Source organism: Oculina patagonica, chromosome 9 (assembly GCF_052425735.1).
Source record: "Oculina patagonica isolate OP01 chromosome 9, crgOcupat, whole genome shotgun sequence".
Taxonomy (NCBI): Eukaryota; Metazoa; Cnidaria; class Anthozoa; order Scleractinia; family Oculinidae; genus Oculina; species Oculina patagonica.
The window spans coordinates 15,047,202-15,059,849 of NC_135766.1; the positions used below are offsets into that span (position 1 = coordinate 15,047,202).

At 38.2% G+C, this 12,648-nt stretch overlaps 1 protein-coding gene across 1 annotated transcript in view; it reads left to right on the top strand.

The window, feature by feature from the left end:
* Positions 1 to 12,648, top strand: part of LOC144664970 (uncharacterized) — a 133,426-nt gene that overhangs the window by 85,639 nt on the left and 35,139 nt on the right. The window contains exons 8-14 of the mRNA XM_078526164.1: positions 206 to 1,439; positions 2,074 to 2,142; positions 3,290 to 3,358; positions 3,839 to 3,898; positions 4,254 to 4,513; positions 9,883 to 10,150; positions 10,868 to 10,960. Of these exons, the coding sequence (XP_078382290.1) occupies positions 206 to 1,439; positions 2,074 to 2,142; positions 3,290 to 3,358; positions 3,839 to 3,898; positions 4,254 to 4,513; positions 9,883 to 10,150; positions 10,868 to 10,960 (2,053 nt within the window). The remainder of the gene's footprint in view (positions 1 to 205; positions 1,440 to 2,073; positions 2,143 to 3,289; positions 3,359 to 3,838; positions 3,899 to 4,253; positions 4,514 to 9,882; positions 10,151 to 10,867; positions 10,961 to 12,648) is intronic.

Genomic DNA, 12,648 nt, shown 5'->3' on the forward strand with positions numbered 1-12,648 from the left:
GCTAAATCTCTCGCAGGTGAGAGTTTTGGATACTGGCCAGTTTGATTACCTTTTTACTTGTGCTATAAAAAGATTTTCCAATAGTTGTGTAAAGAACCACTTAGAAGTTATACAGCATGAAGTTGCATTGTTCACCTATCCATTTCTTGTTGCATCGACCCCTATTTCAAACTGTGTGTTAATTGTTGTCACACTTCTCTTTTAGGATTTGTCTCTTCCCACTGTCATTACCACATCTCAAGGCGTTCCAGCACAAGGTAAACCAGGGATGTCCGACACAGCATTGAGAGTTACTCTCTTGGCCAGTGAGTGGAGTTCATCTATGGGAGGCTTGTCAACCATAAACAGACAGCTTGCCACATTATTGGCCAAACACGAGCAAGTAGAAGTCACTCTCCTTGTCCCACAGTTTGCCTGTTCTGAAGAAGAGAAGAGAGCCGCTGGAAGCTGCAATGTTATCGTTAGAGAAGCAGAGAGACGTCCAGGCTACAATGACCCCCTTGACTGGCTGAGCTTCCCACCAAGAGACCTTGCCATTGACATTGTACTGGGTCATGGAGGGAAACTTGGTAAACAAGCCCAAGTCATCAGAGAGTCCCACAGCTGTAAGTGGGTGCAAGTAGTGCATACTGCGCCTGAAGAACTCGGAATGCACAAGAACTATCCCAAGGCCATTTCCAAAGGTGAAGAGAAGAATAGAACTGAAGTAGACTTGTGTAAATTGGCAAATCTTGTTGTGGGAGTTGGACCAAAGTTGACAGAAGCCTACTCTTCTTACCTGCGTTCATGCGAGAAACACCAAGATATAATCCAGCTGACTCCAGGCACTTTCAGTGAATTTTCGAGCGTAAAACAAGCACCAAATGAGAGTGACAAGTTCAAGGTGTTGACCTTTGGCCGTGGTGATCCTGAAGACTTCAGTCTCAAAGGATATGACATTGCTGCTAAAGCAATAGTTGAACTGAAAGACAGATCTTATCGTCTGATCTTTGTGGGCGCACCTGATGGGAAACAGGAGGAAGTTGCAGCCAACTTGCTGCAGAGTGGAATCTCTAAAGATCAGCTGATTGTCCGAAAGTTTGTGCAGAATAAAGAAAGATTGAAAGAATTGTTTTGTGAGGCTGATCTTGCCATCATGCCGTCAAGAACAGAGGGGTTTGGATTGACGGCGCTTGAAGCCTTGTCTGCTGGCCTTCCCATTCTTGTGAGTGGTAACTCAGGCTTTGGAGATGCACTGCGCATTTTACCATTAGGCAAGCCACTTGTGGTGGATTCTGCTGATCCTAAAGATTGGGCCGAGGCAATCAGAGCTGTCCGTCTGAAAGACAGAGCAGAACGACTTGAAGAGACTCGAAGGCTGCGGGTGTGTTATGAAGAGAACTACAGCTGGGAGAAGCAGTGTGAAGCTCTTGTTGAAAAGATGTGGAGTTTGGTTCATGGTAAGGCTTTCAATTAATTGAGTTTCTTTTTATAATAATGTTGTATCTTCTCGGAAATAAACCAGGGCTTAATTATTCTTTTTTTTTTTTTTTTTAAAGGAGAAGGAAGAGGATGAGAACAGTCACTAGAACATTAAATAATTACTGTAAAGCTCTCAAACAAAACACACCTTTGCCTGTATTTGATTTAGCCATTTTGAATCTCTATGTGCATGCGAAAGTAATGCTACTTTCCAAATTATAACTTAACAAGAATCCCATAAGGGTTAGTACTATTTCTACTCAGGAAGTATGTTAATTTGCCTAAACCTAAGCGCTTTTAAGTTTGGGTCAGGCAGCAGTTTTAGCAAAATCATTCATTTGTTGTAATTGTTGAAATGATGTTAAATGCTCTTAGAGAAAGAGAATGGCCAATAACCTCTATGGCGCACACCTGCAGGGAATCGTATGGTAGTTGTATTCATCGTTGCTAAGTCTCGCACATGGTGGGATGAATACAACTACCATGATTCCCTGCAGGCGTGCGCCATAGAGGGAATCGGCCATTGTATTCCTTACTCTTGTGGATGTCATTTCATGGATAACAATATCTATTGACATCTTATTAATTATAATTTCTTCATCATCATCGCAGATCAGTGTGGCACTTTGGATGAATCTGGCATTGAACAGATGAAGGACATTGAAGCTCAACAGCCCTTAGGTAAAGTCTTAGACGTCTTGATTAGAAGTCTTTATTAAGAAGTTAGTCACAACAGACGTGTGGCTTTACAATAAAAAACAAACTAAATAATAAGCTATTAACTAGTAAAATGAAAACCTATTATATGTATTACAGAGATTTAAGAAATACCGGTAAATTTAAAAAGACATCTATTTACAAAAGCACATATAACAGAAGCATGCATGAATACATTTACATAACATTGCTTTTCTATTAAATACATTACAAGAAACTAAGATCGCTTTGGCGATGAAATCGAGAAAAAATATTAGGCCAATGTACAGTACACTAATATTAGAACGTTGTTCTGACATTATTGTTTGCTTGTTGGTATTTTGTTGAATTAAGATGGATTCCGCCAAACATTTGAGCAATAAAGGCAAGGATAAAGTTACCAAAAAGATCTCATAGCATGGTAACAGTTTAAGTACAGGGAACAAAAACTTATCAAAAGTTTAGACACTCAAGCTAACCCCATGAGAGAAAAACTAGATTTGAAGTTATCCATATTTCAGTTAAAACGGACGTTTTATGTCAGTTCAAAACAACTGGAAATAATGCCCAATTACTTGAAAACATTGTTACGAGGTTGGCTTTAACTTTCTCGAGAATGCTTGAGAATTTAATCGCACAGCCACTAAGAAAAATAAATTTCAGTGAGATGTTTCAAATAGTATAGAAAATGTTACTGTGCTAAATGATTAGATTTTTGGTAATTAATTTTTGCACTCATTGCTTGAATTTTCAGCAGAATCCATCTTACTTGCTTAAGCCAACATATACTGCAAGCAGTATATCTGGGTTAGGAACAAAAGAGAAAATAGTGAGGAGAGGGTGATATACGATTTGGCTAGTAGCGTGGGTGCCACTGTTTTTCCGGTGCCTGTGACGCTACTCGTTGATCTATCTCTTCTCTATTTTTGCGTTCATCCCCACAAAAGAGACACTGCTCTCAGTCTAGAGCCAACACTTCTTTGACACATGCTATATTTTACACATTCACATGTTACGATCGATTGACACGTTATTCATGTCGCAAGTTACACTGTCATACATGGAGTGTCTGTGCGCAGAGATAGAAAATAACCATATCTATTGAAAGCTTGTTAATTTTTTATCATCACAGGTCAGCGTGGCTCTTCAGTAGAGTCTGGCATTGATCAGATGAAAGGCAGTGAAGCTCTACAGCCATTAGGTAAGCATCCATAAAGACACGTACACACCGGTAACTGCGCTTTTCCGATAATTACAGTCATTACAAGAAATAAAGCTTGCTTTGACAGTGAAACTTAGTAAACTAACATGGCTTTGACAGTCAGAATTATGTGAAAATATCAGTAGATATTTTAAGCACCATATATTCCTTTAATATCAGTAGGTAGTTAGCACATTATTCTGACATTATTGTGTGCCCATAATAGCTTGTTGGTCTGTTTAATAATTCAATGCTTGAGCCAACACTTGATGCGTGTTATATTTTTACACATTTACAGTCCTTATGATTCCAAAAATTAGACTGAGGTGGTGGGTTAACGACGTTCGTAAATGAATGGTATTTTTATGATAATTGGTTAGGTGCATTTTTACTGCACATGTTTTTCATGTTGCAAGTCATGCTATGTCATACGGCGACTGTCGTGCACAGAAAGCTTGTTAATTTTCTTTATTGCTACAGGTCAGTGTGGCTTTTCAGTAGAGTCTGGCATTGAACAGATGAAGGCCCTTAGGCCCTCTGGTAAGCATGCATGAAGATATTTACATATCAGTGCTTCTCCAATTAATTACAAGAAACATTTCTTTTTAGGGCAAGAAACTAAGACTGCTTTGACACAAGTAGAATTGAGTAAAAATATATTGACACACTAATATTAGAACATTACCCTGACATTGTTGTTTGCTCGAGCCAACAATTTTTTGAAGCATGCTTATTTTTTTACACATTCATGCATTATGATTCCAAAATTAGTGCAGCAATTCCACAACTAATTGGATGGCTTGTAAGAGATTTCCTCTGTTTTACTGTGCCTTGTTTGCTCACCACTGTATCTCCTCTTCCAATAAATATACCACAGATTGTGTGTTTGTGTTAGGTCTGCAGCCTGAGCAAATGTTCCAGACACTTCAGCAAATGCAACACAGTGCAAGTGAGGTCAACAAAAGGACTGACCTCTCAGCAGAGTTGAGGAAGATTGCATCCGACAGAGGCTTCCTGATTTCTGACAACCAAGGATCAGGAGATTGTATGTTTTATGCATTGTCAGAACAGCTAGACCTTGTGAAAAGAATCCAAATCTCTCATCAAGAATTGAGACAAACTGTTGTCCAGTACCTCAACAAGAACCCACACATGGTAAGTTTAGGAACCGTATTTATTTGATTAAGCGCCCTGGGCACTTATTCAATTTTTGGACCTTGAGAGTGGGCGCATATTTGAGGCTGAGCGCTTATAACATTTTCATTTTTAGCAAGTAGTACGTGTATCTTGCAAATAAAAAAATAGATAACAACAAAACGTGCATATGTACTAATAAAAGCAGAATTTTAACTGTTCATTGAAAGTTTCCGTAAAGTACTAAGAAAACTCGGTCTTGGGGGAAGTCTCTTAGTAGAACTTTAGTCAATTTCATTCTCATCTGTCACTTAGGTCAATTAGCCAACTCTCTGGTGCTTCCTCCTCGATGTCTGGGGGAAGGGAGTGGGCCCTTATTCAAAACTATTTAAGGCTGGGCGCTTAATTCAGTTCTGAACATGCAGTTGAATTGGACTTAAAATCTGCTAAGTATCATCCTCGGAGACCCAGGGGCAGTTAGTGGGGGCGGGGGAAAGTCTATACGGGCGAAAAAAAAATCGGCGAAGAAAAGTCAAGAACGAAAAAAATAGCCCCTGGGGACAACCTCTTACCGGACCAGTTCCAAAAGGACGCCGTCGTTCTGGCTTCTGATTGGTGCCAGAAAACCTTTGTTATTTTCTGCCCAATCACAGAGCGGCAAGACTAGGAGTCGTTTCGTGTGTTCTTACACGGATAGATACACGAAGCCTAGTTGGTCGCCATGTTTTCTGTTCGTTGAAGCTACAGTTGGAGGAGAAAAGTTGCAGTCACAGATGTAGGGGAAATCGTTCGGCATATCTGCAAGAAACTTACACGAAATACGCTGGATCTTCGTAGGTATCGTACACACACCGATTACCTGATGTCGATATAACTTGGACGTGTTTCGAAATTCGCTTTCTTTGGCTGGACGAACAGTTTCTGGTTTCTTTCTCCTGCTTTCTCGCATCACTTGCTGTGACTAAAACTGTGCCAAATATGCAGAGTATTTTTTTTATCGCACAGGCCAGGCAGGTATGTCAAGCAACGGACAGCTTCGTGTACGAGAGGAGCACAACTTTCTTCAGCCTTCTTTGAGAACAGTGAATTTCATGATGTAATATTCCTTTTTTTCCCTGACATAAACGTGCAAATGAAGCTAAATGTAAATGCACTTATTTATAAGCTTAACTTGTCTATTAAATCTTAGTTTTTAATTCTCATCTGATGTTTTCACTGATTTTTATTCGTGAAATGTCATTTTAATTTTGTAAAGTGCAAAAGATTATCATTTATTATAATTAATGATATTGAGTCACAGAATTCTTCCAAGCCACTGTATATAGCAATGTCTGTCGTTTTAATAGACTCCTCATCAATGGACCTGACTGTTTTTTGAGATGTAGTTTTTTTAACTGTATAACTAAAAACAATTAATAGCCTGTGTGCTTCTGCCCAGTCTAGCTCAGTCTACAGTGTATGTGTGATGATAAATGGGATGAAGTAAATTGATTAATTGACAAGTGGTTTTCAAAATGCCTTTGAAAAACAATGGCGTCTTCATTTTGATAATACAGATTGAGATACTGTATATCTATTGTGCTTTTCAGTAACATGAACTCAGCTCAATCAACCGCTAAACCGGTTAACAGTTTTTGCTACTGTCAATCATCTAAGTGGACCAGTCACGGGAGACATTTAAACCAGGTCAAATCTGTTGGCTTGTTTTTGTTTTTTAAGGTTTGTGGGTTATTGCCATTATTATGATTGACGGCAGCAAAAAAGCAATCTTTGGGTTTTGAATTTCAGAGTTCAGGTGTTACTGAAAATGATCACTGATGTATTTACATATGTTGTTCATACCAGGATCAGGTGCCACTGTTGTATTTTTAACTCAAGCTGTGCTGCACAGTAATAGAAACATGCCTGGCAATTCAATGATCATGGTGATTTTTCAGTCAGTGACACAGGCAAACTTGTAATTTCAAATCTCCCAACATGCAATGAACCTATGACATCCCAGTAAGTAAATTCCAGATGCTCTGCTTTTGATCTACAAGGCTTGTGGAAGTTAACCCTACACTGTAGTTCCCTATGAGAAATATCCTGTTTACTGCCAGGATGTGATGTTTTTAGCAACTGCAATCATGAAACATGTAAACAAAACATAAAGATCTTAAAACAAACCTTTTTTGTGTTCAAACAAGAAAAGGAGAAAGACCAACAAGGTGTAGAACAGCAGGCATTTGTGTAATTTCTTGGCATAAAAAGGCCACCCATTTGGCTTTGCAGCCTTTTTTTTGTTTTAAAACAGTATTGTCACTTCAAAACAATAACACACAACCTCAAAGCCAAACAGATAAACATAGTACTAGGTGGAACAAGTAACAGTACTAGAGTCTACAGTTACCTCTTAGAATGCAATGTGATAGCATTGCATTCCCATTCTTTCATCAGCTTTGACGATTAATTTTTTTGAGATCTTCCAGGGAAATGCATTTTAATAAAGACTTTTTCCAAACAATTTTCCTACATTCCTTGTCCAATTCCAAGCAAGAGTGACTGATCTGTGCTTGACACAGTCCTTTGGATTCAACTCCTTGTTGTCTATCAGGCCATACAAATTTACTGGTAATTCATTCATCATGCATGATGCTTTTATTGGGGTAATTGACAATATTCATATTTGAAAGATAAGGTATACAAGTTACAGGGGCATGCAACATTTAGCATTTTTGTAAAGTATAAAACAGGGCTGCCATACCGTAAAATTCCGGTTATAAGCCCCCCCCGCTTATAAGCCCTCCCGGTTATAGGCCCATCTACTTGGAAACAAAAAAATACATCCGATTATAAGCCCCCCCGGATATAAGCCCCTCTCTACCGGATGACAGTACAGAATAGGGCTAAATGTTGCTTTATTGTGCGTTTTTAACTTAACAACGTATTTCGATCAACACTCCCGTGGCTCTTTTCGAAACGTTTTTTTCATTCCGCTTATAAGCCCTCCCGGATATAAGCCCCTCCGTTTATAAGCCCACCCAAAACCCCTTACGAAGTTGTATAAGCCCAGGGCTTATAACCGGAATTCTACGGTATTTACACTTTGAATGCAGCATTTGAGGTAAGGAAGTAAAGTAGTTATTTGTACAATTGCACTTTTTCTACATGCGAACACAGGTTGATAACCAAATATAAGTAATAGGAGTTATTTCCAAAGTTTAGGTGACTAGTGGTAGATATTTAATGAGCCACTTTGGTGCAGTGAACCTCAAAGAGGTAGTATTTCCAATGGGAATAATGAAAATAATACTTGCCTACCAAATAAGAATATTTCCCAAATTTTAGATGGAATTGGTTCTTATAAAAATGGGTGTCTAAATGGTAAATTTCAGGCTGTGGGTTGTTAATCTTCTTGGCTCTTACAGGCAAAACTTCACTATGTAAATATGCACCATACTCTCTAAGATAGTACATGTATGTGCCTCTATATACATACTGAGGAACCTGAAGGGGTGAAATAAGATTTGACAAATTTAAATAATTACAGAAACTCGACCACAAGGTATCTCTTTCTCTTTTTATTAACAAAAACAAAAGAATAGACTCGACCGTCATGGCAATTTTCTTCCAAATGAATATTACTCACAGGGCGCTCGATAGCATTGGTGCACTCGTACACGAAGCTGTTCGTTGCTTGACATACCTGCCTGGCCCGTGCGATAAAAAAAATACTATGCATTGGCACAGTTTCAGTCACAGCAAGTGATGCGAGAAAGCAGGAGAAAGAAACCAGAAACTGTTCGTCCAGCCAAAGAAAGCGAATTTCGAAACACGTCCAAGTTATATCGACATCAGTTAATCGGTGTGTGTACGATACCTACGAAGATCCAGCGTATTTCCCGTAAGTTTCTTGCAGATATGCCGAACGATTTCCCCTACATCTGTGACTGTAACTTTTCTCCTCCAACTGTAGCTTCAACGAACAGAAAACATGGCGACCAACTAGGCTTCGTGTATTTATCCGTGTAAGAACACACGAAACGACTCCTGGTCTTGCTGCTCTCTGATTGGGCACAAAAAAACAAAAGTTTTCTGGCACCAATCAGAAGCCAGAACGACGGCGTCCTTTTGGAACTGGTCTGGTAAGAGGTTGTCCCCAGGGGCTATTTTTTTCGTTCTTGACTTTTCTTCGCCGATTTTTTTTTTTCGCCCGTTTAGACTTTCCCTCGCCCCCACAAACTGCCCCTGGGTCTCCGAGGATGGCTAAGTATTTTCTCTGAAAAATTAATGGTGGGAGGTTGGTCCTTATAGTGACAAAGAACTCAACATTTTGGTCCTCTATTATACAACTAACTTTAGATAGGAATATGTCTGTGTCATGAGACATCCAGGAGAAGGGGAAGGTAATCATTTTTGCCATGGTGCAGTGGTCTTTTTAAGGGTTGTATGTGAATAGATAAGGAAAAGTGCTTTCATACTGTGTTAGCGGTCTTGACCAATAAGACATCAAAGACATGCCTTCTCTTTCTCTGCACCTATACTATGGAACAGCCTACCGGACTCTCTCAAAAATGCACCATCTCTTTCGACTTTTAAATCGGCACTTAAAACATTTTTGTTTCGGAAATTTTATTGCTGATCTATTTTTATTGGGCTAACCTAGTTTTATGTAACCTTAATTTTTTCCTTTGATTAGTTGTTTCACTTATTTTATTTTTTAATGTCTTAGAAAAATTTTAACATTATATTAGTTTTAGCGGTCTTGACCAAAAAAATGAAAAATGGTATATTTTAGGGGTAAAATAATTTACGCCATGCCTATACTTGTCTTCTTCAGAGGTACAGTAATTTAAATTTCCTGATGAGCATGCCTGTCCATTTTATATGGAAGTCCTCCCCAGGATCAGACACTTAATAAGATCTAACTCTAAAACTTTTGCCATATGTGACATAGAGCTTATGCTGTCATTTGTAAACCAACTTGGAAATTGTTTATTTGTTGTTCATCTTCCATCTCAGCCCCATTTTAAATAATTCAGGTTGTGCATGCACTGGTCCTGAGGTAAACGAAATGGTGGACGTCGATAGTCAGGATTTTGCCTCTCAGAAATTTATGAAAGTTTGGTTTTGTGTGAAGAAAAGATCCCAGATTTAATGCATTCTGCTTAAAGACTAGCAAAATGTGTATCACAAGCCTACTTTCCCCAGATCTCCATAAACGTGGTCTCGAACCAAACGGAGCCCGACTTCAATAGGGCATCAAAAATCGAGGATTTTACCAAATCAAACAAAATTGCACTGAAAAAGTAAATACATTAATTTTGGGAGGTGAAAAAAAATTAGGGGTTAGGTTCACTTTAAAACTATATTCCACTTCAAGTCAAGTTGTTTTTTTAATCCTTTTACAGCTGGATGGAACAGATCTGTTCAACTTTGTCCATGGATATCAAACATGGGCTGACTACCTTACAAACATGGAGCAAGATGGCACGTGGGGGGATCACGTGATTCTATATGCTGCAGCAAACTGTTATCAAACATGCATTCATGTGATCAGCAGTCTGCCGCATCACAGTGACCTCACTATCAGGCCAGAGCACCCTATTGACAGCACCAACCCACTTGTACTGGGACATGTTCATGAGCTGCACTATGTCAGTCTTGAACCCAAACAAGGTAAAGCTCATGTCATCAGTACATTCAGTACTTCATACACTCAGTACTCAGTAAAATTACTAATATTGTATTGTTTTTTTCTTTCCTATTTACATTCTTTCTTTGCTTTTCATTGGTTCCTCACCTGATATACAGATTAACTTATTTTTGACACATGGGGGCCAACTAGAAATCCTAACGGTTCACTTGGCCTCCATTCCCTAACTTAATAATAAAATAATACATAAATATCTATGGTATAAAACATAAAAAGTCTTGCAATTTTAACTTGTACAAAGTAAGTTAAGGAAATAAATTATGTTGTTGTTGTTGTCTGGGTAAAGTAAGTCTGTTGGTCATGAATGTCATGTCATGTCTCCCAAGTTTTTTTAATCACTGCTCTTAACTCAGAGGTTTATCATTTATTGGATGTCATTAGATGGAAAGTTAGCTATTGTTATACAAAATAAACCATTGTGGGTCTTCAACGAATCTGCATGCAATAAATATATAATTTATTGGATCTTCTTTGTAGTAAAACAAGGCACATCTACAAATTATGAAAACTGGAATATTTGGTTGATGAAATTGCAGACAAATGACAAAACCACATGTTATTGCATTGGAAACAAAACAAAAATTCTGCCTTGTCAATTGACGTTGACTAAGCTAAGCATATGCCAAGTATAAACAGTGACAAAACAAAAATGTCTACAAAATGGACTCTTTTTCTTTCAGCCTTGGCATACCAGCTTGAGAGTGGAAATGACCATTCTTCCAAGTCCTGTGACCAGGGTGCTGCACAAGTCTGCCGCCAAGGCACTTCTCAAGGTAAGAAACTAGTAGCAGTTCAATCATGCCCCTATTATCTCTGTTATTATACATTGTAGTCACTAGCTGTCTTCTCATTGGCTAAGAGCCTACAGCTAATTCTGGGAATCTGCGCGACCCCGCGCAACCTACAAATTAGTGAATAATCTGCTAGGCTAGCAGATAATTCACTAATCTGTAGGTCGCACGCGCAATGCATGATTTTCAACAGCAATGTGTCAGGCATCTGGCGGCGAAGGAAATTCATAGTTCGTCGATTCACTTCTTCAAACGAGAAATAGTTTGACCAAAGTTCAAAAATTGCTGGACAATAAAGTCTCGGAAAACACAAAATGACTAACAAAAATTGGGAAGGAACTATTCCACGATTTAGTAGGAAGACCAGCCGGACTGTATCACAAGTTTTAAAACAGGTTGAAATTGTTTAAAATTGTTTGTCATTACTTTACTTTTTGTGATATTCGGAATAATCAAGGTCTCTATAAGGTCTCTAGGCTGATAACACTTACCTCGACCTTGATTAATCCGGATATCACAAAAATAACAATAACCCCAGTACAATAACCCCAGTACGTATAACTTAAGACAATCTGACTTTACAATGCCTAGGTTTAACTCGGTCAAATACAGTAAGCACTCGATCAGATATCTAGGACCCAAATTGTGGTCAAATTTACCAAAGAGCATAAGAGAGGCCACATCTCTCAGCATTTTTAAGACGAACATCAGAAATCTTAACAATCTTGATGCATTATTAGATGATGGGTGCAGAGGCTGTCCGCTCTGCTCCTCCTAAAGAATTTTTAAGTATGTATTGTATTATATAATCCACTGTACATAGTCTCATGACATATTTTAACTTAGATCTAAATTTTATTATTGTAAATAGTTATACATGTAGTTTTGTAGCATTTTCTTTTAGTTTAACTCTTTTGTTTTGTCCCCGTATTAGTGGGGGAGTTTTCCCACAGCTAGGTGGTTGATGACATTCTTAATAAAGTTTCTATCTACCTAAGTTTCTATTGGTATACGAGCCCTTTTGATTTATCTTACGCTGTTTTCATAAAAGAACTGTCATGGCTTGATAGTAAAAGGTAAAACTAAAAAGAAGGTTTGAAAGTGCATTTTGTTATGCTTTAACCCTTGAAGTTCTAAGTGACCAACATCAAATTTCTCCTCGCCATGTCAATACCCAGTCAAGAGAATGGTTATGAGAATTACTAAAATGATCAGCAAAGGGAAGCTGCTTTGATTCAATAGTCGTCTTTGATTTCACGTAAGACAAAAACCAGTAAAACCAGTTTCCCTTCAATGTGACATGTTTCTACCCAGATGTAGTATGTTACTTACACAAGACATTTGTGTTTTTATTTCAGCAGATTAATGTTGGAAGTGCAGTGTCCTGTGCAATAATGTCTGCTTCAATTCAAGAGCTTTAGTTCTATTCCAGTCCTCATTTGCGAATTAGCTGTTTCATTAAAATTCCTTTTTGAGGGATCATTCCCTTTCCCCTCGCGACGTTCCTTTTGGATTTCTCAATAACGAAATTATCAATTATAGATTTAGAATGGTAAATAATGATAAAGGAATAATCATTTTTAGATACAGAACAGCAAATAATAATGGTCAAACAATCTATTTTAGATTAAGATTAGGACGGATTGTACAAAAAGATATTTTCTGTAAAT